Source organism: Balaenoptera physalus (genome assembly GCF_965194825.1).
Source record: "Balaenoptera physalus genome assembly, chromosome: 21".
NCBI classification, from domain to species: Eukaryota; Metazoa; Chordata; class Mammalia; order Artiodactyla; family Balaenopteridae; genus Balaenoptera; species Balaenoptera physalus.
Window position 1 is genome coordinate 31076104 of NC_138902.1, and position 27148 is coordinate 31103251.

The 27148-nt window shown below is 40.6% G+C and overlaps 2 protein-coding genes across 10 annotated transcripts in view; one reads left to right on the forward strand and one right to left on the reverse strand.

Annotated features, from left to right (window-relative positions):
- The window catches only part of LRP2BP (LRP2 binding protein), a 42026-nt gene extending 19194 nt beyond the window's left edge, over positions 1 to 22832 (forward strand). The window contains exons 5-11 of one of the 5 annotated variants that reach the window (XR_014258388.1): positions 5503 to 5645; positions 5727 to 5832; positions 6722 to 6945; positions 8334 to 8508; positions 18124 to 18236; positions 20464 to 20509; positions 22745 to 22832. Coding sequence is in view for 2 of the 5 variants with exons in the window: in XM_082444844.1 (XP_082300970.1) it covers positions 5503 to 5645; positions 5727 to 5832; positions 6722 to 6945; positions 8334 to 8508; positions 18124 to 18189 (714 nt within the window). In the remaining 3 variants the exon portion in view is untranslated. Of the gene's footprint in view, positions 1 to 5502; positions 5646 to 5726; positions 5833 to 6721; positions 6946 to 8333; positions 8509 to 16797; positions 18237 to 20463; positions 20961 to 22744 lie in introns of those variants that run through there. The other 4 variants (XR_014258390.1, XR_014258389.1, XM_082444844.1 and 1 more) reach the window with 4 other exon arrangements.
- SNX25 (sorting nexin 25) overlaps positions 21088 to 27148 on the reverse strand; it is a 116623-nt gene continuing 110562 nt past the window's right edge. For all 5 annotated transcript variants that reach the window (XM_082444801.1, XM_082444798.1, XM_082444797.1 and 2 more), the window contains 4 exons: positions 25715 to 25781; positions 22765 to 22946; positions 22171 to 22271; positions 21088 to 21674 (listed from right to left, as the gene is read on the reverse strand). In XM_082444801.1, coding sequence (XP_082300927.1) covers positions 21594 to 21674; positions 22171 to 22271; positions 22765 to 22946; positions 25715 to 25781 — 431 coding nt within the window. In that variant the 3' untranslated portion in view covers positions 21088 to 21593. The remainder of the gene's footprint in view (positions 21675 to 22170; positions 22272 to 22764; positions 22947 to 25714; positions 25782 to 27148) is intronic.

Genomic DNA, 27148 nt, shown 5'->3' on the forward strand with positions numbered 1-27148 from the left:
AAGGTGACTGTCGGAGCTGACTGGGCTGTTTCTGCATGTAGCCCCCTCCCTCCACCTAAACACCCCTGAAACTCCCCTTTAAAAGTGTTTGCCCACCGATTTGTCAGTGGGGAGTCAGTCTCTGAACATAAGTCCGCCATTCTCCCCGTTGCTGGCCTCAGAAATAAAGCAAACTTTCCACTAGCCTTGCCTCTCGAATATTGGCTTTTGAGTGGCAAGCAGCTGGACCCGACTTTCAGTAACATTTTTGGGGTTTTGGGCTTTTGGATTTGGAAGATGTTTTTAGGGTAACCTCGTTAAAGAAATGCACCTGTGCCTAGATTGTCTTTGGAACCCTGAAGGATCATGGGTCAGAGGCCCACCTGATGGGATTTTGGCAGACAATATAAAAGGTTACAGCTGCTGAGGTACTCTGTACCTGAGTTAAAGGCCCAGGGCTCTGGTTTTTGGTTTTGTTTTGGTCTTGTTTGTCCATGTCTGTCTATGTCTGATTGTCTTAATTGTTAGGAATTGGCTACTGGGGGTTGAGCTTCTTGGCGACTGTAGCAAGGACCCTTAGATTTTGTTGCTGCACCCACCTGGGAACAAAGCCCCTTCAAAATGGGCAATGTTAATTCGGTTCCCTCTTGCAGCCCTCTAGGCTACGTTCTCCAAAATTAGGAGACTTTCAGTTATGAATCCATGGAAAAATAAAGGATGGTTATTTCTTGTAACACTAAATGACCATAATATCCTCTAGACTCTGGAGCACAATGGCCTGAAAATGGATCCTTAAATTACAATACAACTTTGCAAGTAGATTTATTTTGTAAACAAGAATAAAAATGGGATGAAATACCTTATGTACAGTCTCTTACGTTCTTGTATCAGAATAAACCTGTGTAGAGTAGATGTAAGGTAATGGTCCAACAGGAAGGAAAGGCAAAGAAACCTGTTTTGCTTGATTCTAATGAAAAGGAGGAGGACTTGCTGGGAATTCAGTGGACCGCTCTGATGCTCCTCCACCCTTACAGGACGGCGCTGTCGCTCCTTACTGTCAGCATCTGAACCTCAGGCTCTCGGGCGCCTGTGCCCTCCCCCCACCCCAGTCTCTGAGGGTTGAGAAACAGGAATGTCCTCCCCTCTCATCACCTGCCAGGGTGTGCAGCTTGGCCAGGGAGCTACCCAAATGCGGGGAGGGCAATATCCCTTAAGGCAAGTCCCCACTGGGGCTATGAATGCTGAGACTGGGCAGGTGATGGGATGGATCTGGGTCCACTTCCCTGGCCACTTTGGATTTATTTAATTGGAGGAACAATATGCCAACTTACAGAGATGACCCGAGAATGGAAAACCTTCATTGATTTTTTTTTTTTTTTTTGTAACCCACAACCTAACCTGGGCAGATGTTCAAAATTTATTAAATACCCTCCTCACTTCAGAAGAGCATAAGATGGTGCTGGATAAAGCTCGAGAGGAGGCAGATCTGCTTCGTGCAGAAACCCCTGGCAACCCGGTGAGGGCTGCTGCACGCGGGGCTACACCAAAAGCAGATCCTGATGGGGATGTGAATGCTGGAGACAGGCCCGAACTTTATTGAGATTGCATTCTTGCAGGATTGCGAAGAGGGAGGCCAAAACAAGCCTTAATAAAGTACAGGAGGTAAAAGAGAAACCAAATGAGGATCCTTCAGAATTTCCAGAAAGGGTCTTTAAAGCCTATAGGCAACATACAAAGAGAACTTATAAAAGTCAGAGTGACCAATTTTTGGTCAGAGCGCACCCAGTATAGAGAAGAAACTGCGAAAGATGGCAGGGCCTTTAGGAATGCCTATGTCTTGACTTGTTGAAACTGCCTTTAAAGTTTCTAATAGCAGAGACCAGGTTCAGGAGAAAAGGGAACAATGGAGAATGAAAGAGGCTGCTCTGCGGGCAGCTACCTTAACACCGGGAAGAGCTGGATGGAATCAAGGACTCCCACAAGGGACTCGGCAAAAGCTTCCACTCAAACGGGCACCCAATAGCGGGACCCCGCCAGTGTGCATACTGCAACCAGGAGGGACACTGGAAAAGAGGGTCCCATCCTAAGTAAGACTCTTGAAGGTAAACAGCTGGCACATCAGATGCCCAAGAAGAGAATGACAGTGACCAAGAATGACAGGCCCTAGGGGTTCCTTTAAATCTTGTGAAGTCCATCATCTCCCAGGCGGAGCCCTGGATGACTATGACCGTGGGAAATTTAGGATTTTGATTGATATGGGGCCATTTACTCAGTTTTAAATACCTGGCTTTCTAAGCTTCCTTCTAAAACTATGTTAGTAACTGGGGTGTCCAAAGAAACCTTGAAAATGCCTTTTTTCCAGCTGCTAAACTGTCAGATGGGGAAAACGCATCTGAAGCATAGCTTTGTATACATGCCTGAATGCCCCATTCCCCTTCTGAGATGAGATTTACTAACTAAATAGCATGGTTACCTTTGCCCCTGAGTGAACAGACATTAAAGTACCACCAGAGCAGGCTTGCGCATTGCAGGCTCTATTACTCCAATCCCAAAAAGAACATCCTGCAACTGTTCAGAAGAGATTTGCAAAGAGGAGTCCGAAGACCTGGGCAGACGGGAGGCTGGGAATAGCAAAGAGCTAGGCTTATACAGCTTAGGGCACCACCTGAAGTCAGCCTGTACACGATTTAAGATCAGAGTGTAAAAGAGACTCATCCAGTAGTCCCTAACCCATATACTCTGCTCACTAATCTGTCCAGACATTGTTGGTTTACTGTATTCGAGTTGAAAGATGCCTTTTCTTGCATATCCTTGTTGTAAATCCCAAGAGTTGTTTGCTTTCAAATGGGAAGATCTAGGTACTAAGAATTAAACAACAGTACTGCTGGACAGTACTTCCTCAGGGATTTAAAACTTTACCCACGATGTTTGGAGAAATCCTGGCAAAAGATTGGAGGGACCCTCAACTAAATGAGGGAGCCCTGCTCCAGGATGTGGTTGATACTGATAACCAGTAAAAACAAAGGACACCTGAGACCAGGATATGGTTTTGATTTCAACCTTTTTGGTTGAACAGGTCTATCAGGTATCCAAGAAAAAGCACAGAGTTCTCAATCCCTCTGTGAAATATTTGGGTTTTGAACTCTCACAAGGACAGAGAGACTTGCCCTCTAATGGAAGGGAAGCTCTAGCTAGGGCTGCAGCTCCCACCGAGAGATAATTGCAGTAATTTCTGGGAATGGCTGGGTTCTGCCGTATTTGGGTCCCCAACTTTGGACTCATAGCCAAACCCATTTAGGAAGCTCTTAAAGGAGAAAATGAACATCTAGACTGAAATCATGGAGGATAAACATCCTGAAGACCAGTTCCATCTTCGCCGGTTGGGACCTTATGAGGAACGCACTGAGAAAGGGAAGCACGTTGCATGAGGAATACCGCGGTGGTTCCAACCCTGACGCTGACTTTCCCGAGTGGGCAAGCGAACCCCCAGAAAAAAGCCACGAGAAAGAAATTAAGGTGAGTGGGATTGCTGCAGTGGTGGCTTTGAAAAGTAAAATTTAGAAAGCAATTTAAATAATTTGCTAGTAACCAGATTGATTGTTTTCTTTTGTTCTGCCTTCTCTTTGTTTCTAAGCTCCCAGGCTTGGAAGGACAATTCAGTGATTAGGATTTTTCAGTCTTTGGCAAAAGTAGGTAATTTCTCTAGCTTTTGGATATGTCATCTAAAAAAAACCTTCTGTATTTGATCATGCTGACCCCTTGGTTGTGCCTGCCGTTAATTTTTGACCATCCCTAACTTCACTGTGACTTCAGGTGTGAACATATCAAATTAGGCTAATCAACAAAATGTCCTGTTGCATTTTTCCTTGAATAAGCCAAAATTTGGTCTCCTCATGTCCTCAGAATAAAAAACAAAAACCAAAAAGCAAACAACAAAAATCCCTGGCATCTACCCTTGTCAAGTTTCTATTTGGTGAGGATATTGTAGAAACCACACTTAATTCTCCCAGCCTGTGTTCCTTCGATACTATCTAAGCGTTTCAAAGGTGATAATGATCAACACGCTCCAATTCGTAAAAAAAGTAAGACACCGATCCCTGGCTCGCCAGTGTCCTAGGTAAAATCCCTGAAAATAAGAGTCGAAATATTCGCATGTCTGGCGTTCAGTATGCCCTCACAGTGTACATATTTGCCCCACCCTGTACCTATTTGTCTACAGTTTTTATTACCAATCTTGGGCCTATGAATGCCTTGACAGCTGGCGCATAAGTGGTATTTGTTTGGGATCAAAATTAACTTGAAACCAGGAACAAGAGAATATTCTCAAATGAGTGCTAAACAGTTTGATTCCTCAAGCCCCTGTTAGGCCTATGCCCCTTATCAGCAGGAATTAGCCAGAGCTGTCCTCACCCTTTTTCCTCAAGAGTTGAGGAATGATCAAAAAGCAAGGGGGGGTGGGGCGGGAATGAAACCGTGGGTCACATCCACTTTACCTGCCTTCACTAATCAAGGTGGTTTTTTAAGACTCTCATGTCCTCCAAGCAGCATGTAGCCTAAACAAGATGTTTGCCCGAGTTGTTTTCTAGGAACTTGGAGTCAGCTGTGTCTAGTTTGAGCTGAGCTGGTTAAGACTGGATAGAACCACCGACCCTTCAACTGGGCATGCGTGAGTGTCTGTTGCTGAGTGACTTTTTGAACGTGCAGAGGCCTGTAGCTTAGTTACACCTGTGCAGAGCAAAGATTCCTGCACCTTTTTCCAATCACCTTTCTCCACGCTCCCCACACCTCCAACTGCCTGCTGCTTTCTTCTTTATCCTATAAACACCCCGAGCTCCTTGCCTTTGGGGAGGCGGATTTGAGATCTGTTCTCCCATCTCCTACTTGGCTGCCTTGTAAACCCTCTTTGCTGCAAACCTCGTGGGCTCAGCATTTTGGCTTGCTGTGCGTTGGACAAGAGAAACCTAGTCTAGTAAACAGTTTGTGTTTGGGTTTTTGGAGAGAGGAAAGCCTTTTGTTGGTGGTTAGAACGTCTTCTGTGTTTTGTGACTATACAGATGTCATATGAAGATGAGTGTAGTAGATGTAAATTTATCACTGAGCACAGCTAGGGAAAGTGTGCTTGAAGAGAGAAGACAGAGTTTGGGGCTCACACGTGTCCTGTAAGGATTAAAAATGTGGAAGTTACTGGCTATTCTTACACTTTAAGTTCTAAGAACTGTGCCGATTCAGAATAAGGGCTATGAGGAGAGAAGGAAACCATATTGAGATGTAACGCAAATGTGGAAGCTATAAAATGAAGGAAATGCTTTATATCCCAGAGCTCCTGGGAACGCTGACCCAGGAGATGGACTTTTACTTATTTCTAGCCCTGCAGAGTCCAGGACAACCATACCTGTTAGGTATAGACTCATGACATTCTACCTCATGTCGAAGGGTGAACGCTTTACAGCATTATTCGGAGAAAACTTAATTTGGGTAAAACTAAACTACGACTTTCTGTTTTGTTCTTTTCCTTTGTGGAAGGAAAAAGGAGTGGAATATATGAAGAAAATTGTTGATTCTCCGTGTCCCAAAGCAAGACACTTACAATTTGCAGCAGCTTACAACCTTGGAAGAGCTTATTATGAAGGAAAAGGCGTTAAGCAATCAGACGAGGAAGCCGAAAGGTAATCTGACCTGAGAACAAGATTTTTGTTTTAATCAAATGCTTTAAACAAAGAATAACTTGCCTTGCCCTTCTCTTCTAGACTGTGGCTTTTTGCTGCAGACAATGGAAATCCAAAAGCTAGTGTGAAGGCTCAAAGTATCCTAGGATTGTATTACTCAACAAAGGAACCCAGAGAGTTAGAGAAGGTAACAGTGATCTATTTGTTTAAATCCTAGCATCCTGTGTAGATTAATATTTGGTGAGGAGTAAGTATGTAGTCTTGAATATCTCTTATATTTCTTTCAACGTAAAGAAAGCTTACATTTTAAGATCTCCAAGCTCATTTCACCCTTTCCTCAACTATGAATGCTGCCTTCCCTGCCTCTACCAAAGGAGACCATGGATGTGAGCACTTTGTATGCTATAAAAAGCACACGTACAAAATATTCTACCATAAAAGGTAAAAGAGGAGGGAGAGTCAGTACAACCTCTTTAATCACCAATGATGGAAACCCTTTCCAAGAAATCTTATAGGGAGAAGGAAATGAGGCGTTAAAGGCAAACTTGTAGGAGGCACATAACCCCCAAGATCCTTGTCAGATAACTGAGCAGCTACTTGGGAATCGGTTTGAACTAACTCAGATTCTCTGTAGCTGAGTACTGAGCAAACATGCTGGGACCACATGCAGGTTTTTATCCTTGGTTTTCTTTGATCCCGTTGGAGCTCCAAGAGGATCTGAGAGGTGGCCGCAATCTCACAACATCAGCTGCTCTCCTCTCCTTGCTGTGCCTCATTACAAAGCCTTTCAGACGCTTGGTTCGTATTTCCCACCTTCTTGGTCCTTCCTCTGGAAAATCTGAAAATCCTGAAACCTGAACAGCTGAGCTCGAGCCAGTGACCTCGCCTGCACTGTGGGCAGACAGCGGGCGGGCTCCCCTCAGCACCCTCTCTCAGGCATGCGAAGTTGGTGCTAGCCTGACATGCGTTCAAGGGGTTAGAACGATGTCCTAGAGATGAATTAATAGTACTATCTTATAGAGAGATTCCCTTTATAATCCACCTTGTGAATACTAGGGAATTGTGCTTTTTCCTAGGCATTTTATTGGCATTCAGAAGCTTGTGGCAATGGAAACCTGGAATCCCAGGGTGCACTTGGGCTCATGTACTTTTATGGACAAGGCATCCGCCAGGATACTGAGGCTGCCCTGCATTGCTTGAGGGAAGCAGCAGAGCGTGGAAATGTCTACGCTCAAGGGAATCTCGTGGAGTATTACTATAAGATGAAATTTTTTACAAAGTGTGTTGCATTTTCCAAAAGGTGAGTAAGCTGGATAAAAGTATTTACAAAAACTCTTACTAGATGTTCTATGCCAGGTCTGTTTAATAGAACTCGCTGCAGAATTGGAAATGATGGCTATTGGTACTTGCAGTGTGGCCAGTGCAACTGAGGACTGAACTTGTAATTTTCACTGGATTTTAATTTTAATAGCCACACGTAGCTCATGGCTACCATATTGGATAGTACATCTATTAGTCTGCAGAACTTCAGTGCTATTTGCTCTGTATACCAGCTAAGTAATCTTACACAAGTTTAACTTTTGGGGAATCAATTGTTCTTTTGTAATCCTGCGGAAGTATTTTCTTCTTGATTTAAAAAAAAATAGTGAATATAAAGTGTTTAACACAGCTTGGCACATGAGAAATATTAAACTTTTTTCCTACACCCTTAGCCATAAGTTCTATAACTGCACAATTGCAATATAGCTTGATGAGGACTGTACAATGAGAATGGTTAAAAGACTCCAACACTAACATAAAGTATATGGAAATTTATTTTCTCTGAGGCCGTGTACTTTCCTGCATTTACCCACAATGTACAAATGCAACAGACCTGGGTGTCCTCTAGAATGGCTATAAGGCCATGCTGCCATTTCCTTCCCAATAATGCCCTTCCCACGGAGCCCACAGGCTCCCCTCTCCCCGAGCCCAGTGTGAGGCAGACATCCACACTGGAGGATGCAGGGGGATTGCTTTTACCCTCTCCTCCCCACCATCGTGGCCTCCAGGCAGCAGGCCACTTAAAGGTGTGGTCTCTGCTGTCTCAAATCCCCAGGTTGCCCATATGGTTAAAACTAAGACTTCAAACAGTTCTTTAAACATTGTTGGAGCTTTCCATTATTGTCCATGTTCCTGTTTCCCACAGTATTACGGCTGACGTGGAGTTGACTTGTTTTCGTATAGTTCTCCATCTCTGTATCTGGGTTATAGAGAAGGACTTTTTATTGCCCATTATCATAGATGTGCAAGTTTCTTAATGTGTTTTCTGGTCCTGTGTGACTAAAGTCCAAATTCAAGGTTGATGTTTAAATACCCAAAGAGATAGAAAAATGCTTTTTTCCCATTGTTTAAATCTGCAAAGTGATGAGTTCTTATAATATTTTAAACTTAATGTTTTTTAGTGGTTATTAAGCCTGACCAGTATAATCCTAGGAAGCCATATAGTAACCACTGTAGTTAGTTCCTCTTCTTCTGGTGTTAGTTGACTGTTCTATTTACCCTTCACCACAGAGCAAACAATTTTGTTCTCAAACTGGTAGAAATAATAGAGAAACCACCTGGGGCACATGGACAATTTCTGGGCATGTTTATAAAAATGTAAACTGTAACTGATACTGTTTTTAATTTCACAACTGGATGTTGTAACAGGATTGCTGACTACGATGAGATTCATGACATCCCCATGATAGCCCAGGTCACGGACTGTCTCCCAGAATTCATCAGCAGAGGCATGGCCATGGCCTCTTTCTACCACGCACGGTGTCTGCAGCTTGGCTTGGGTATCACAAAGGATGAAGCAACAGCTAAACACTATTATTCTAAAGTAAGCCTGACAACAAATATAAATTGACTCAATAGAAATTTCTGGGTTTTTAGTTGAGACTTGGACATCTTTTTAAATCAGTGTTTTTTTTCCTACTTATTGTGCAGATAACGTCTGTTCTACCAAGAGGTTGTCAGACATGCAGCTTGTTTGCAAACAATTCTGTCATTCTTTTTAATAATTAAGCACAGATGGTAAAATTTCTATTTTTGATGCAAATTACTCTATTTCACTGTCTGCCGCCTAAGGCCCAGCACCAAGACCTTAACCCCAGAACGTGCATGCCTTCTTTCACCCAGAAAAAGTGTGAATCTCTATTTTATTCTAGTACATTAGAGTACATTTCATTAAGGTTTCTTTTTGCATGACATCTACCACACTTAGGTGGATATTCATGAATTTGAGGTAACCAGTTAAAATAAGCCTTTTCATGTTTTAATCCATGTGATCAGTTTATTTAGATACCAAATGGATTTCACATCTAAAATCAACTGTTAAAAAGTGCAGAAGGAGTGTGAAAGGGAATCATGAATAGTAACTGCAAGTTTTTTTTAAAAGAGAAAACAAAAAATTGCACACCTTAGGTCCATGACATCCATAAGTCCAAATGAGAATTAGATCATAAAATTTCACGCATTGCCAAATTGTTCAAGCTGGAGCAGGGAACAAGGCAAGGAACAATTTTCTAAGTCCCTTGCCTAAATCTGATCACATTACAGCAGTGGTTCTCAAAATTATTTGCATATTAAAATCACATGGGGAATCTCTTAAGAATTCCTAAAGTCCAGGCCTTATTTCAGAAAAATTAAATCACCATCTCCCAGAATGGGACACAAGCAGATTTGTTTAAGCTCCCCAGGGGGTTCCAATGTGTAGGCAAGTTTGGAACCTAAATTATTTTATTGGAAATTTAAAATTTCCAGAGTATTAAACCCATACCAACACAAATATAGGAACACAGTACAAAAATACAACTGACCTGGGGCTTCCCTGGTGGTGCAGTGGTTAAGAATCCACCTGCCAATGCAGGGGACACGGGTTTGAGCCCTGGTCCGGGAAGATCCCACATGCCGCGGAGCAACTGAGCCTGTGCTCTAGAGCCTGCAGTCTAGAGCCCGCGAGCCACAACTACTGAAGCCCGCGGGCCTAGAGCTCGAGCTCTGCAACAAGCCACCGCAATAAGAAGCCCCTATACCGGAAAGAAGAGCAGCCCCAGCTCGACGCAACTAGAGAAAGCCCATCCGCAGCAACGAAGACCCAGCACAGCCAAAAAAAAAAAAAAAAATACAACTTGACCTTTGAGATACTTACCATTACACCATTAGTATGAATAACAGCTGTCTTTGTTTAATCTAAATGGTCTGTATATTATACCAATTTCCAAACCAAGTCAATTTCAGATTCTATGCTATCCTTGGTACCCTTTCCAAGTAAACATAAGCAGAGAGCTCTGGGTAAAATATCCTGAAATGTGGTATATGTTCATCCTAAATAAAAGAGCATAATAAACAGATTACAATTTTAAAACTATTTTCCTTATGGTGGGAGATAATACAGCCCCATTACTCAATTTTGGCCACTGGATTTTATGGGAGATAACTTCCTCTAAGTTTTCTCCATTTTAAAAGTAAGCCAGTGAAGGATCTGGAATCATGTCAGATGAGGCACAATAACAAACTCTGAGTATTTTACTCAGAGAAAAGACTTGAGGGGCTTCTGATAGTGGTCTTCATCAGACTGAAAGGCTGTCCTACAAAAGAGGCACTGTAGGGGAGGGAGAATAACTGCCCACGGCAGTATGTTACAGGAAAGATAAGGCCGCAGATGAAGAGACCTTGGGCTGAAAGTCAGGAGCCCCAGGCCTGGTCTCAGCTCTGCCACCCTCAGGCTGGGTGACTACCCACTCCTCTGCCTCTCAGTTTCCAGGAAACCAGCAATGTATGTCCTCCTAGGAACAGTCAACGATTCTAAAGGGTTGGGGGTGGGGGATTTTAGCTTAATACAAAGAATCTTCTAAAACAACTGTTTATAGGTAAAACCTTAGTTTCTATTTCCTAAAGGTGGTGACTTTTTTTTTATTCAATTTTATTTATTTCTGGCAGCGTTGGGTCTTTGTTGCTGCGCGTGGGCTTTCTCTAGTTGTGGCGAGCGGGGGCTACTCTTCGTTGCGGTGCGCGGGCTTCTCATTGCGGTGGCTTCTCTTGTTGTGGAGCACAGGCTCTAGGCGCACAGGCTTCATTAGTTGTGGTTCGTGGGCTCTAAAGTGCAGGCTCAGTAATTGTGGCACACGGGCTTTGTTGCTCTGTGGCATGTGGGATCTTCCCAGACCAGGGCTTGAACCCGTGTCCCCTGCATTGGCAGGCAGATTCTTAACCACTGTACCACCAGGAAAGCCCAAGGTGGTGACATAAAAAAATTTTTTTTATATTGGAGTATAGTTGATTTACAATGTTGTTGGTTTCAGGTGGACAGCAAAGTGATTTAGTTATACATATATCTTTTGTTTTTTAAAAATTATTTATTTTTGGCTGCGTTGGGTCTTTGTTGCTGTGCGTGGGCTTTCTCTAGCTGCAGCGGCGAGCGGGGGCTACTCTTTGTTGCGGCAACTAAAGTACCACGTCTTCTTTATCCATTCATCTGTCAATGGACATTTAGGCTGTTTCCATGTCTTGGCTATTGTGAATAGTGCTGCTATGAACACTAGGGGGCATGTGTCTTTATGAATTATGGTTTTCTCTGGATATATGCCCAGGAGTGGGATTGCAGGATCACATGGCAGCTCTATTTTTAGCTTTTTGAGGAACCTCCATACTGTTTTCCATAGTGGCTGCACCAATTTACATTCCCCCCAACCGTGTAGGAGGGTTCCCTCTTCTCCACACGCTCTCCAGTATTTGTTACTTGTAGACTTTTTAATGATGGCCATTCTGACAGATGTTAGGCGATACCTCATTGTAATTTTGATTTGTATTTCTCTAATCAGCCATGTTGAGCATCTTTTCATGTGCTTTTTGGCCATCTGTCTGTCTTAGATCTTCTGCCCATTTTTTTTTTTTAAAGGCAAATCCTCAAGTGACTTGTTTCTTTTTTTTTTTTTAATTTATTTATTTATGGCTGTGTTGGGTCTTCATTTCTGTGCGAGGGCTTTCTCTAGTTGTGGCAAGCGGGGGCCACTCTTCATCGCGGTGCGCGGGCCTCTCACTATCGTGGCCTCTCTTGTTGCGGAGCACAGGCTCCAGACGCGCAGGCTCAGTAATTGTGGCTCACGGGCCCAGTTGCTCCGCGGCATGTGGGATCTTCCCAGACCAGGGCTCGAACCCATGTCCCCTGCATTGGCAGGCAGATTCTCAACCACTGTGCCACCAGGGAAGCCCACTGCCCATTTTTTGATTGGGTAGTTTTTTAATATATTGAGCTGCATGAGTGCAATTATTTTGTATTGGGTTGGCCAAAAAGTTCATTCGGATTTTCCCATAACATCTTATGGAAAAACCCAAATGAATTTTTTGGCCAACCCAATATATTTTGGAGATTACAAATGATGCAACCAACAAGGGAATAAATATTCTCTCTTTCTGTGGGTTGTCTTTTCATTTTGTTTATGGTTTCCTTTGCTGTGCGAAAGCTTTTAAGTTTAATTAGCATTCCATTTGTTTATTTTTGTTTGTATTTTCATTACTCTAGGAGGTGGAACCAAAAAGATATTGTGATTTATGTCAAAGAGTGTTCTGCCTATGTTTTCCTCTATGACTTTTATAGTATCCAGTCTTACATTTAGGTCTTTAATCCATTTTGAGTTTATTTTTGTGTATGGTGTTAGGGAGCATTCTAATTTCATTCTTTTACATGTAGCTGTCCACTTTCCCCAGCACCACTTATTGAAGAGACTGTCTTTTCTCTATTGTATATTCTTGCCTTCTTTGTTGTAAATTAATTGACCACAGGTGCTTGGGTTTACTTCTGGGCTTTCTATCCTGTCCCACTGATCTGCAAGTCTGTCTTTGTGCCAGCACCATACTGCAGCTTTATACTATAGTCTGAAGTCAGGGAGCCTGATTCCTCCAGCTCCGTTTTTCTTTCTCAAGATTGCTTTGGCTATTTAGGGTCTTTTGGGTTTCCATAAAAATTTAAACATTTTTTGTTCTAGTTCTGTGAAAAATGCCATTGGTAATTTGATAGGGATTGCATTGAATCTGTAGATTGGCTTAGGCAGTATAATCATTTTGACAATATTGATTCTTTCAATCCAAAAGCATGGTATATCTTTCCATCTGTTTGTGTCATCTTTGATTTCTTTCATCAGTGTCTTACAGTTTTCAGAGTATAGGTCTTTTGCCTACTTAGCTAGGTTATTTCTGGGTATTTTATTCTTTTTGTTTCAGTGGTAAATGGGATTGTTTCCTTAATTTCTCTTTCTGATCTTTCATTGTTAGTGTGTAGGAATGCAAGAGATTTCTCTGTATTTTGTATCCTGCAACTTTGCCAAATTCATTGATGAGCTCTAGTAGTTTTCTGGTAGCATCTTTAGGATTTTCTACGTATAGTATCATGTCATCTGCAAACAGTGACAGTTTTACTTCTTTTCCAATTTGGATTCCTTTTATTTCTTTTTCTTCTCTGATTGCTGTGGCTAGGACTTCCAAAATTATGTTGAATAAAAGTGGCAAGAGTGGACATCCTTGTCTTGTTCTTGATCTTAGAGGGAATGCTTTCAGCTTTTCACCACTGAGTATGATGTTAGCTGTGGGTTTGTCATATATGGCCTTCATTATGTTGAGGTAGGTTCCCTCTATGCCCACTTTCTGAACAGGTTTTATCATAAATGGGTGTTGAATTTTGTCAAAAGCTTTTTCTGCATCTATTAAAATGATCATACGGTTTTTATTCAATTTATTAACATGGTGTATCACACTGATTTGCGGATATTGAAAAATCCTTGCATCCCTGGGATAAATCCCAGTTGATCATGGTGTATGATCCTTTTAAAGTGTTCTTGGATTCTGTTTGCTAGTATTTTGTTGAGGATTTTTGCATCTATGTTCATTGGTGATATTGGCCTGTAATTTTCTTTTCTTGTGGTATCTTTGTCTGGTTTTGGTATCAGGGTGATGGTGGCCTCATAGAATGAGTTTGGGAGTATTCCTTCCTCTGAAATTTTTTGAAATAGTTTCAGAAGGATAGGTGTTAACTCTTCTCTAAATGTTTGATAGAATTCACCTGTGAAAACATCTGGTCCTGGATTTTTGTTTGTTGGGAGTTTTTTAATCAGTTTCAATTTCAGTACTTGTAATTGGTCTGTTCATATTTTTTATTTCTTCCTGGTTCAGTTTTGAGAGATTGTACCTTCCCAAGAATTTGTTCATTTCTTCTAGGTTGCCATTTTATTGGCATAAAGTTGCTTGTAGTAAGTAGTTTCTTATGATCCTATGTATTTCTGTGGTGCCAGTTGTAACTTCTCCTTTTTAATTTCTAATTTTATTGATTTGAGCCCTTTCCCTTTTTTTCTTGATGAGTCTGACTAAAGGCTTATCAGTGTTGTTTATCTTTTCAAAGAACCAGCTTTCAGTTTCATTGATCTTTTCTCTTGTTCATTTCTACTTCATTTAGTTTTGATCTGATCTTTATGATTTCTTTCCTTCTGCTAACTTTGGGTTTTGTTTGTTCTTTTTCTCTAGTTGCTTTAGGTGTAAGGTTAGGTTGTTTACTGGGGATTTTTCTTGTTTCCTGAGGTAAGACTGTATTGCTATCAACTTCTCTCTTAGACCTGCTTTTGCTGAGTCCCATAGGGTTGAATCATTGTGTTTTTTCATTTGTCTCTAGGTATTTTTTGATTTCCTCTTTGATTTCTTCAGTGATTCATTGGTTGTTTAGTAGCATATTGTTTAGCCTCCACATGTTTGTGCTTTTTACAGTTTAATTCCTGTAGTTGATTTCTAATCTCATAGCACTGTGGTCAGAAAAGATGCTTGATTTCAATTTTCTTAAATTTACTGAGGCTCGCTCTATGGCTCAGCATGTGATCTATCCTGGGTAATTTTCCATGTGCACTTGAAAAGAATGTGTATTCTGCTGCTTTCAGATGGATTGTTCTGTAAATATCAACTAAGTTCATCTGGTCTAATGCATCATTTAAGGCCTGTGTTTCCTTACTGATTTTCTGTCTGGATGATCTGTCCATTGAGGTAAGTGGCGTGTTAAAGTCTCCCACTATTATTGTTACTGTCAATTTCTCCTTTTATGGCTGTTAGCATTTGCCTTACATATTGAAGTGCACCTGTGTTGGGTGCATATATAATTTTTATGTCTTCTTGGATTGATCCCTTGATCATTATGTAGTGTCGTTCTTTGTCTCTTGTAACAGTCTTTATTTTAAAATCAATTTTGTCTGAGATGAGAATTGCTACTCCAGCTTTCTTTTGCTTTCCATTTGCATGGAATATCTTTTTCCATCCCCTCACTTTCAGTCTGTATGTGTCCCTAGATCTGAAGTGGGTCTTTTGTAGAGAGCATATATATGGGTCTTGTTTTTGTATCCATTCAGTCAGTCTGTGTCTTTTGGTTGGAGCATTTAATCCATTTACATTTAAGGTAATGACCGATATGTATGTTCTTATTGCCATTTTGTTAATTGTTTTGGATTCGTTTCTGTAGGTCTTTTTTCTTCCCTTCCTCTTTTGTTCCCTTCTCTTGTGATTTGACGACTACTTTAGTGTTGTGTTTGGATTTCTTTTTCTTTTTTGCCTGTTTATCTATTGTACATTTTTGGTTTGCAGTTACCATGAGGTTTTGATATAGCAGGCTATATATATACAAGATTGTTTTAAGTTGCTGGTCTGTTAATTTCAAATGCACTTCCAATATCCTGCATTTGTACTCTCCTCATGATTGCTGGTTTCGATATATTTGTGTGTGGATAATTTCCTATGTTTACTGTATGTTTGCCTTTACTGGTGAGCTTTCCCATTTGTAATTTTCTTGTTTCTAGTTGTAGGCTTTTCTTTTCCACCTAGAGAAGTTCCTGGAGCATTTGTTGTAAAGCTGGTTTGGTGGTGCTAAATTCTCTTAGCTTTTGCTTGTCTGTAAAGCTTTTGATTTCTCCAAATCTCAACAAGAGCCTTGCTGGGTATTCTTGGTTGTAGGTTTTTCCCTTTCATCACTTTAAATATATTGTGCCACTCCCTTCTGGCCTGCAGTTTCTGCTAAAAAATCAGCTGATAACTGTATAGGGATTCCCTTGTATGTTATTTGTTGCTTTTCCCTTGTTGCTTTTAATATTTTGTCTTTACCTTTTGTCAATTTGATTAATGTGTCTCGACATGTTCCTCCTTGGGTTTATCCTGTATGGGACTCTCTGCACTTCCTGGACTTGGGTGACCGTTTCCTTTCCCATGTTAGGGAAGTTTTCAGTTACTATCTCTTCAAATATTTTTTCAGGCCCTTTCTCTCTCTCTCATCCTTCTGTGGCCCCTATAATGCAAATGTTGGTGTGTTTAATGTTGTCCCAGAGGTCTCTTGACTGTCCTGCTTTCTTTTCATTCTTTTTTCTTTATTCTGTTCCGTGGCAGTGATTTCCACCACTCTGTCTTCCAGCTCACTTATCTGTTCTCCTGCCTGTTATTCTGCTATTCCTTCTAGTGTATTTTTCATTTCAGTTATTGTATTGTCCAACTGTTTGTTCCTTACATCTTCTTGCTCCTTGTTAAACATTTCTTGTAGCTTCTTGGTCTGTGCCTCCATTCTTTTTCTGAGACCTTGGATCATCTTTACTTCATTACTCTGAATTCTTTTTCAGGTAGATTGCCTATCTCCAGTTTACTTAGTTGTTCTTCTGGGGGTTTATCTTGTTCCTTCCTCTGGAACATATTCCTCTGCCATCTCATTTTATCTAACTTTCTGTGTTTGCCGTCCCACAGGCTACAGGATTGTAGTTCCTCTTGCTTGTAGTGTCTGTCCCCCTGGTGAGTGAGGCTGATCTAACAGGCTTGTGCAGGCTTCCTGGTGGGAGGGACTGATGCTTGCTCAGTGGTGGGTGGAGCTGGGTCTTGTCCCTTTGGTGGGCAGGGGTGTATTGAGGCGGCTGTGGGCTCAGGAAGACTTTAAGCAACCTGTCTGCTGATGGGTGGGGCTGTGCTCCTGCCCTGTTGGTAGTTTGGCCTAAGGTTTCCCAGCACTGGAGCCTTGGGCTGTTGGGTGGGGCCAGGTCTTAGTGTCGCAATGGCAGCCTCCAGGACACCTCATGCTGATGAGTACTCCCCAGTACCTCTGCCACCAGTGTCCTTGTCCCCGCAGTGAGCCACAGCTGCTCTCCACCTCCCCCAGGAGACCCTCCAAGACCAGCAGGTAGGTCTGGCCTAGGCTTCTATTAAGTCACTCCTTTTTCCCCTGGGTCCTGGTGCACATGACACCTTGTGTGCACCCTCCAAGAGTGGTGTTTCTGTTTCCCCCAGTCCTCTGGAGCTCCTGCGATCAAGTCCTGCTGCCCTTCAAGGCCAAATGCTCTGGGGGTTCCTCCTCCTGATGCCAGACCACTGGAGCCTGACATGGGGGCTCAGAACTCTCACTCCTATGGGAGAACCTAACAATATAATTATTTTCCAGTTTGTGGGTCACCTACCCAGCGGATATGGGATTTGATTGTGAAAGCAACCCTCCTACCGTCTTGTTGTGGCTTCTTTGTTTTGGGAAGTAGAATATCTTTTTTGGTAGGTTCTAGTCCTTTTTTTTCAATGCTTGTTCAGCAGTTAGTTGTGATTTTGGTGTTTTTGTGAGAGGAGGTGAGCTCAGGTCCTTCTAGTCCGCCATCTTATCCTCCTCCCCTGTATATACTAATTTGTACATGATTATGGAGACTGCAGAGACCATCTGTCATCTGCAAGCTGCAAGACTCAGAAAAGCTGGTGGTTTAGTTCCCGTCTGAGTCTGAGGGCCTGAGAACCAGGAGAACCAATGGTGTAAGTCCCAGTCTTTTTCCCTTTGTGCTTAGTCTAGTTTGACTTGCTCGTAGGGTGCCACATGTAGAGGCCTTGAACCTAGTGTGAAATGCCTGTGCCCACACCTCAGCTTGGGGGGCCGTGTGCAGAAGCCAAGGTGCTGACTTCTTGCCACTAGAAGCAACCAAGCAAATATCTGGTAACCAACTGTCATGGGTACTAAAAGGGACAATTTCTGCATGGAGTAAGGTCTGGATGAGGTAACTTGTGTCTTTCAAATTCCTGACATACTATGAAATTATGCACCTTATTGCTAATTTAGGCATAACAAAATCATATGTTTAAAAAATTGTACATGCTGCTATTCACATAACAGGTTTGAGGCCAAATGTTAATGCTTTCTATTTTACTTATTTTGATAATTCATAACTTAGAATACTATCAATGTGTAAATCCATTATTTTTGGCACTGAGAATTTTCTCTCCCAAAGGATAATAGCATGGTTATTTTTAGTTATGATCTATTAATACTTTGCATAGGTTAACTTGAATCTCCCTAATTAAGAAATCAGAATAGAAATGTATCGCTAACTACAGAATTCCCTTAAGTCATTGTACTCTATTTCTTAAAAACAAAAGATCCAACAATTCAAAATATGTCTAAACTTTTTCTTTGATTTTTAAGGCATGTCGTCTGAATCCTTCATTGGCAGATGAACTTCACACTTTACTTATTCGTCAAAGAATTTAGACTACAATGTATTTCAACAAAGATCATCGATTCTAACACCTTAGAATGTGTGTATTTTTATAATTTTTATAATAGCTATGTTTGTTTTCTCTCTCCCACATTACATTATCCTGGGTATTTTACTGATGACAGGTTACCTTCATTTTTTTTTTTTTAACAGCTTTATTGGAATATAATTGCTTTACAATGGTGTGTTAGTTTCTGCTGTATAACAAAGTGAATCAGCTATACGTATACATATATCCCCATATCTCCTCCCTCTTGCATCTCCCTCCCACCCTCCCTATCCAACCCCTCTTGAATCTGTAAAATGTTGCAACTTGAAACGTAGCTACAGGATTGAACTGCAGGAAGAGTCCTCAAAGATCCAGCTGTTAGGCTAGTGACTGACCAAAAGCATGTCAAATATTGAAAACCATTCCATAAAGCTAGTATTTTTTTCCTTTCTTAAATAGTGTCCTGAAAGACTTAGTGTAATCTTAGCTTTAATAACTTCAGAAGTATAAATGCTACAAACTTATTAAAACAAACTTAAGTTTAATTCTTTAAATTTCTTTAATCCTTAGTGTTGTGAATTTTGAATAACTTTTAATTTTATTTCAGTCATCGAAGACTTCTAAAATAGCAAATTCCAAATTGAAAATTAAAAATCTAAATTTCAAAATAAGTGGGTTTAAGAAATTGCTTACAATCTTGCCTTTCCATAAACATCTTAATGAGTAAAACTGCTACGTTCCTGGTAATCAATTGAAACAAGATGTTTCTCTGTGCTTCAAGTCCTTTTCTACATTTGAAAAACCCTCAATGTATTTCAAAACAAGATAAAATTTCAAATCACCTACCAATATAACTATAACAACTAAACTATTAAATTAGCAAGAGGCTTTCCTTATCAGTTACATCTACAGAGGCAAAATCCGACAGTAAAAATAGAATCCATATGCAAAAGATTCTAAAGAAATATACATCTGTGAAACAGATATTGAAAATAATGTTTAAGATACCTGAACAACACCTTCTTTGTAAATGTTATGGCTTAATTTTAAAAGTCACAACCATCCTTTCCAAAGTGATTTACAAGATCTAGTCTTAGCACTGGGAAAATGCAATTAATATGTAGGTGCCTGTCACTAAAGAAGCATTATATGGCACAAAACTACTTGCTCTTGTTTTATGTTCTGGTTTGTCTACATTATTTGAACTTCACTTTGTTGAAATTTCTTCCCTGTATCTGAAGACAAACGTAGGCCTTATAATTCTTTAAATCTTAGAGTAGAAACTTAAATCATCCCTGAAAACCAGTCCTTTGCTTTTAAAATCTCTGCTGAAGACTCACTCTTCTTCCCCAGTAACAACATTTCCGTGTCTCTAGCCCATTAAAAGATTTCGTAAAACCTAACGTAAATCATTCTACAATACAAGCCCACTTGCTTTTGCTCTTGTTTTCTTAATACCATCCACAGAACATTCCTTCAGTGGTTTGAAGATCCAAATTCCCAACGGTATTCTCTTCTTCACACTCAATCCAGTTCCTTAAGCCTTTAAGAATCTTAAAATAGAAATGTAGTAAGGCAGTGTATGGGGACTGTAATAGCACTTTTCATAGCTTGCTCTACATCCCCAAAGTGAAGGCCACTTTAACTGCCATTAAAACACGGTTTGAGAAATCCTAAAGGTAGGAATTTGACATGTCATATTTGGTAATATGCTGTGCTTAAATGTCCTAAGTGAACCCAACACAGGATTTAAAATTTCAGTTGACTCTAGTTGCCATAAAGCTGGCATATCTGGCACAGGTGAGCCCCTGCAAACTACCACTACTCCCGACCATGGTGCACACCTTGACCTGTGATTGGAGTCACCCTTTAAGTGAGGTGAAGCTTAAAGGTCATTAATTTTTTTCAAAAAAAAAAATTAAAACTTCTGTAAGAGTCCTTATAGTTGATAACTTATGAAAAAGTAAGACGACTTCTTAAGGATTGAGGAGTCATAACAGCCATGGTTTAATTATGCAGAAGATGGTCACTTTTAGTAACCGCTATGAGTTCCTGGGGCTTGGTGACTTCACACCGCTTCTCTTCTCTGACTGTCTTTTCTACTGAATGTCTTTTCTACATCCCTGTGAAGGATAATTCTTATCCATATAAATAGGCAACTTTGAGTTTTTTTGAAAGTATCAAATATCTTGGTTTGAAATAAGGATCAAAGAGCTGTAGCTAAAAGAATATCAAAGATAAAATTTGCTTTACTAATTTTTAATCATTTGTCTTTCAGCACTTATGTTTCATATCAAGAACCTGGCATATCAGGAACTCAGCAGGTATGATCTAACAATGATATAATTAATACCACTTTAATATATATATATATAGTATGTTTCTTTCATGGATTTCAAACTGAATTCCTGCTTAATTGGTTTGCTTTCAATATTCCTGGGGGTTAGAAAGGGGAAAGTGTTTCATTATCTCTGCATAATAAATGGTAAAACCCAGGAAAATTAAGTGACTTGTCCATGGTCCCACTACTAAAAACAAAGCAACGTCTGTACCCTGGATTTCGCCTAATGCCCCTACTAGTGCCCAAGACTTGACGACACGATCAAATCCTGAACAGCCTGAAGGAACTTCCCTCCTCTTTGTTTCCCCATCTCATTCCTGCCCATCCATCCCACCTCCCTAATACAGCACTTCAAGCACCAATTCTGGCTCTTCTCATTCACACTAAAAATCATATTTTTCACATTCATTCTGTGTCTCGAGAAAGGCAACAAACTTTATACTTCCTTACGGAAGTACTTACATGTGCAATGTTTTCTACAAAAAAGGCACTTGATAAATATCTGAACTGCCTTAAGTGTTTCAACTTTTTTTGAGATATAAGCATCTTAAACATCAGAGCGCTATGATTCATTTTTATGTTTTATTGCTTCAGATGCTTCAAACTATGGGAAATCTTTGGTAAAAATAAAGACAATAAAATTTTCACAATAACTTCACACAAAGCATTGCACAACAATATTCAATACACACGAATATAGGAATGTTCAGAATCCTCAGTGAGGAAATTAACTGTACAACGTTCATAATTCTTCATTTAAAACAAAACTTCATAAATACTTAAAATATTTCCTAGGTTCTTATCACGTATTAACACTTATATTTCAATCAGTATGTTGACCTTTAAAGGATTTATATTAAAATAAAAATAATTAACAAGTGTTTTTTTCTGTTGCCTAATATACAGCATCAAGTTTCCCCCCCCCCCAGTTCTGCTTAATTCACGTAAAACTAGAGGGAGGTAACTAAAAGATCAGTATGGTTCTCAGTCAAGCCCTCTGTGGAAAAGAGGAAAATGTTTCATGTCTATTATTACAGACATTTCTCGGGTGGTTTATTTGTGTAGTCTCAAACCTGACAAGCTTTAAGTTCATCTAAATGAGTTCTCAGCTCAGGACACAATTCAATTAGCAGCAGTTCCATCAGCACCTGAACCAAGAAAGAAAAAAAAAAAAAAAGTCTTTTTCTCTAAGGGTTTACTCAACTATCTACATCTAAGACAAAAGTCTCATTTTAAGTCTGAGACGATGCTCAGTGAACAAGTTACTCTCAAAAGGAATTAGTATTCTATAAACTCCATTTAGCATCAGATTGATTTATTTCACGGTCCGTTAACCATCAACAGTATTATCAGACTACTGGGAAACACTTGGCTTTGCTGAAATAAGAAAGCCAAGCACTCAGGCAGAAATGTTACAGCACAAGTGGAGAGAAACAACCAGCAGGCGAGGAGGGGGATGCCACACCCACAGGGGGTATTTTTTTTTAACCAAACTGAACAAAAATAAAGCAGAGAAAATGGGTTCAGAGTTACAAGCAATAAGAATGATTAAGCATATAAAGAGTTAAAATCTACCCCCGTATATGAACAGAAATGTAGAACTGAAGAAACAGTGAATCCTCTGGGAGGCTTTAAATTACTCACATATAACAGATGTTTATTGGCTCTCGTTTCTTGCAGTGCGTTGAATATTTTTATTATACCATGACGGGCATTTTGCTGTCCAACAAGGCTCTGAAGCATATCTGAAAAATTAAGTTTATATTCCACGCTGCTATTGATAAAGTGCACCCTGCATGGACCTTCAGTGAGGGGCTACGACATATGCAAACACAGCACATAAAGGCACAGAGACGCGAGGAACATGAGTGATCAGCTCTTTCCAATGTCTAAGGAGAAAACTTAGAATTTTTCAATATAAGGCATTTATACAAACTATAATTTTAATACGTGGATCCCCAATTAAAAACTGAGCTCTCAAAATAGGGTACTTTAACAGGGTTTTTAAAGCATAAAATGTTATTATCTGTTCTAAAACATTTTTCTAGTTAAATTATAACCAGTACTGTTCTTATTGGGATTCTCAGTATAATTTCTTAGCAAGGGACAAGACATGATTTAAAAGGAAAAAGTATGATCACTTTTTTCACTGTAAATAATGTTTCCGAAGTGAAAAAGGAGAAGGGCCATCAACACTCCCTTTTCATCTGACTTTCAGGGTCAGAACCCAGGCCTCACCTGGAATGTTTTCAAGCAGCTTCTGCTGTGCTCTCCGCTTTGTTTCCTGGCTTTGTTCTTCACTTGGGATTGTGTTCGGCGGCGCCAAATTCCCAGCGGGCCACAGAGCATCGCGGAGAGCGCCGATGTAGCAGACCACCATCTGCTCGCTGACAGCCCAGTCCACTGCGTCCCGGATTTGTCTTTCAAGAGCAGAATATTTCTTGGATGAGGTTTTTAAAAATCTTATTCTCTATTCTCACAAGGCATTTATCAACGGGTAGGTTAAGATAAGCGTTTGATGAATAAACTAGGAATTGGATTTTTAAACTCTGACTCGGAAAGTTATTTTTATTTTGGTAACACTGCTAGCCATTCATTCCTGGAGCTCACATGTTCACTGGTACTGAATTCTCTAAATGTTTGCCGCACGGTGTCTTTCAATCTGGAAAAGCAAGAACTGAGAGGAGGTTGATTTGTTTGAAGCTTGCAACTACTCTTAACTCTGCACGGTACTTCTTAACATACTAATTTCTCCATGAAGTGGTATAAACTGAAAACATCAATCCGTTTTAAAGACTGTGAAGAGCTCCCTGAGCTCTGGTAGTCCTGGGGAGAACCCAGCCTCTTCACTAGTTGTCCCTTGGGGCGGCCGCGGCTGAGGACGCTGGGCAGAGTTGTCCGACCCGGGAAACCTCACATGCTCACGAGGCAAAGGGGGAAAAGACACCCCCCTTTCACCACAAAGGGGGGGACTTAGAAAAGATACACTGCTATCCAGCCACGTCACCTTCCCACAGGAGTGAAAATCGGGCAGATCTTGACCTGCACGGTTATAAATAAGTGGCTTTTATCTGGTTACCCAGGTCTTCCGTAAACCCTACTTCATCAAATTCCAGCCAACCACAGGACTGCTGCAGAGAGCAGCACCGTTCACAGAGCCAGCAGCGGTGCTGAGGTGGGAGGGGAAGTCTCTCTGCAGAAATGGGAGCAGAATCACCTTGGACTATTAGTGCAAGAAAGACCTGAAGTTTCAAACTTAATTCACGAATAATAAATCAAAAAGCCCTTTAAGAATCTGACTTCCCAATCAGATTTTTAAAGGGACAGTGTGAGGTTTTCAGAAATAGTATCTGAAATAGACGTTTCAAGCCCAGCACTTTGCACACAGTAACTAGTCACCAATGAAGTCTAAATTCCACTGTGAGTTAGAACCATGGTAATCCTGTTTGTAACGGCATGTCTCCTAAGAAACTTCCCAATACTGCTTAGAACTGTGCAATTCGTATCTAGATCAAATAAAATAATTTTATTAATTCAATGGGACTTTGGCTTTGCGAACCTGCTGACCTGCCTGCCTAAGTAAAATCTACATAAAAACACAGCTTGTTTTGCCTGTAGTCTTTGGGTTACTCACCAGCACTGCATGAAGAAATGAAGAAGGAAAATTTCAGTTTGCAACTTAAAATTAGGTGAGTGACTTTTACCAAAGGCCATCACCTGAGCATCTTCTATCAATTTAGGTCTGACTTTGTATTAGCCAAAACTGGAGGAAGCTTTTGCGGCAATTCTGGGATGTGAAATTACAGTTGGTACAAGGCGAGAGGCACATATTGTGCTGCTACTTAATTTTATGATGTGTCCTCGTCTGCCTGAGGCAAAACAGCACAGGGCCAGGTGCTCCGTAGTTTCCCTACCTGATAAAAAGTCCACTGAAACCCACAGTCTGAAAATTCCCTACATGGTCCCCCTCCCCCAGCCCCATGTCAAGAACCGCCTGATGTATTCACCACTCTCAAGCTACAGCTGCTCATCTTAAAATTAAGAGCCAATATCATAAATAGGAGCAGGGAATGTATGCATGATTTTCTGAAACTGAAAAAGAAAATAAATTAGCAAGTCTGGATTTCTGAGAAAAATAGGGCCATTTTGAAAACTTCTTTATCCAAGGCCTGTCGGTACTAAGGTTAAGAGGTTTGCCTCAGACTGAAACTGTAAGTTAAATAGGGCATTTTTCTGCTTAAAAGCCCACGATACTAAAAGTCAACTAAACAAGCCACTAACACCATTTTTTAAAAAAATCTTATAAATAAACAGAAGTAAATTTTGGTTTATGACCACAAGGAAAATATATTCTATTTGCAACTGAATAAAAATATAATATGATCTTTATTATGTTTCCCAAAAAACTTTATATGATTTATGTGATAAAACTATAATGTTAACCTTATACATACATCTGACAACTAAATTAATCTTTCACTTGGAAAAAATCTGACAATTTCATCTTAAAACATATTTTGCTATACAAAAATAACTGATTTTTTTCCCCTTAGTTTTAGCAGTTGACTCCCAGTTTTTGTGTGGGTAAGTCACAATGCTACAGCCTCGTAAGCATTGGGTACTGGGCATAGAGTATAACCCTTAGGGATATGGGTAACGTGATACAATTCAGAATACACATATGGCTTATAATAGTGTTATAGGGTACACACACCCCTCATGGATACTTAGCTATCAACTAACAAGAGGAATTACTATTTTAATATCACCCCAACTCTAAAAAAATATATGGTTTGCACTTCCCTTCAAATAAATACCTGCCGTGCGATGCTCATCCTACTTTCATTTTGGCTCAGAGTCTAAGCCTTAAACTGATCCCCATCATGTGACATAAAAACGCTGCACCCAAGATATTAAAACCAGTCATCATGGTCAACAGAGAACTTTCCAGAACAATCTTCTGACCCTCGTCAACCAGCCTGCCAGAGCCAGCCCAAGCTTCTGTTATCTGGTGCACCACGCATTCTGGGGGAGAGAGTCTTGTAGAAATCTGCTTCCCTATCCAATCTTAGAATCATATCAGAAATAAAAAGTAAAAGAAACGAAAAAACCTTGAGTTGGGGATGTAATTGGACTACTGAGGCAAAGGCTAGGGCATGAATTCAAACATTAGTTTCGTGCAACTCACTTGTTGATGGTTCTTCCGAAAGTGACCTGAACGAGAGCAATTAATGTTCTTCTCACCCATTTAAACACTAAAATATAAATCAGAGGAAAAGCATTACCACGGGCTATCACAATCGTGACATCTTCATAGCAGCACAAAGCATAAATCTTAACCACGTCACTCAGTCCAAATCTGGACACTAAGTCAGCGGCTTTGATAGCCACAGAATTTGGGTCTAGCCTAGCAAACTTCTGCCCAGGAATACTCTAATGAATAAGCTTTCATTTTCTTCTTAGCAACTGATGAGAGGAAACTTAAGACTTCTTACAGCTTTTCAATGCCTAACAACAGCTGAGCTAGCAAGTGGAACTAAAACTGCACTTCATGTGTCCCCGGGCTACTGACCTCTGTTTTCCACTAGCAGACAGTGCAATTCCTTTTAGATTTGTGCCTGGCTTGTTGAACCCAATGTTCTAATACACGGCTCTGAACGAGAAGCATCTGTAGTCAGATGTTGACAAATATTTTGAAATATTAACAAATTGATGGGTCTAACTGCTCCCTTTTGAATAGTAGTTTGTAGATCATGCATTTTTATATATTTTATGCCCGTGGGGGAAGAAAGGGGAACTGGGAAGCCCCAGGATTCCGAGTGAGCCATGGACTCATCGCTCCTGCGCCACCGCCTGGAGCAGGCGGCCACCATCACCTTCTCCGAGCCTCAGTGACCTCACCTGGAAAAGGACAGTGTTAGCATGTACTTTCGTTTTGCTGGACAGTCATGTCAATACTTTGTGTGAAAGAGTTTTGTGAAGGGTCCTACATATCTGAACTTTTACTATTAGCATTAGATTAGGCGACACATTGTTATAAGTGTAGAATATGAATATAAACCAAAAGAAGGCAAAGAAATGCTGTGAGGATATTTTTGGTCTGCAAATTGGAATCGAAACCAAATATTCCGTTTATATATTCACTTCCATCCACTGCAATGTTTAGCTAGTGACACATGACTTGGCTATGATGGAGCCAAGAATTCAGGGCTCCTGCACCAAAAAAAAAAAAAAAAGGAGTAAATTCACAAACACCTCTGTACAAGGGAAGGCACACAAACAGAAATCAACAATTAACACAGACTTGGTACTAGACTTTAATACATTCTCAAGTCATTTCTAACTTTAAAAATGGATCTAAGTGTCCAGGTGCAGTGGTGTTAATCCTTCAAGTGAGAGTCAAGTCCTGGAGTCAGGACCATCCCTCAGAAGTGCCCTAAGTGTTTGATGGAATTCAGAGTGCACTGCAGACGTGCCCATCTGAGGCTGGCGTTCAGGCTGGGAGGAGCGTCTGTCAGGGATGGCAACTTCGCTCCCCCTTTCTAAGGCAGCAGAGAAGTAGCTCATGCCCAGAGGGTCTGAGGACATGAGCAACTCCAGGAAGAATGCCTGACAGCCGAGT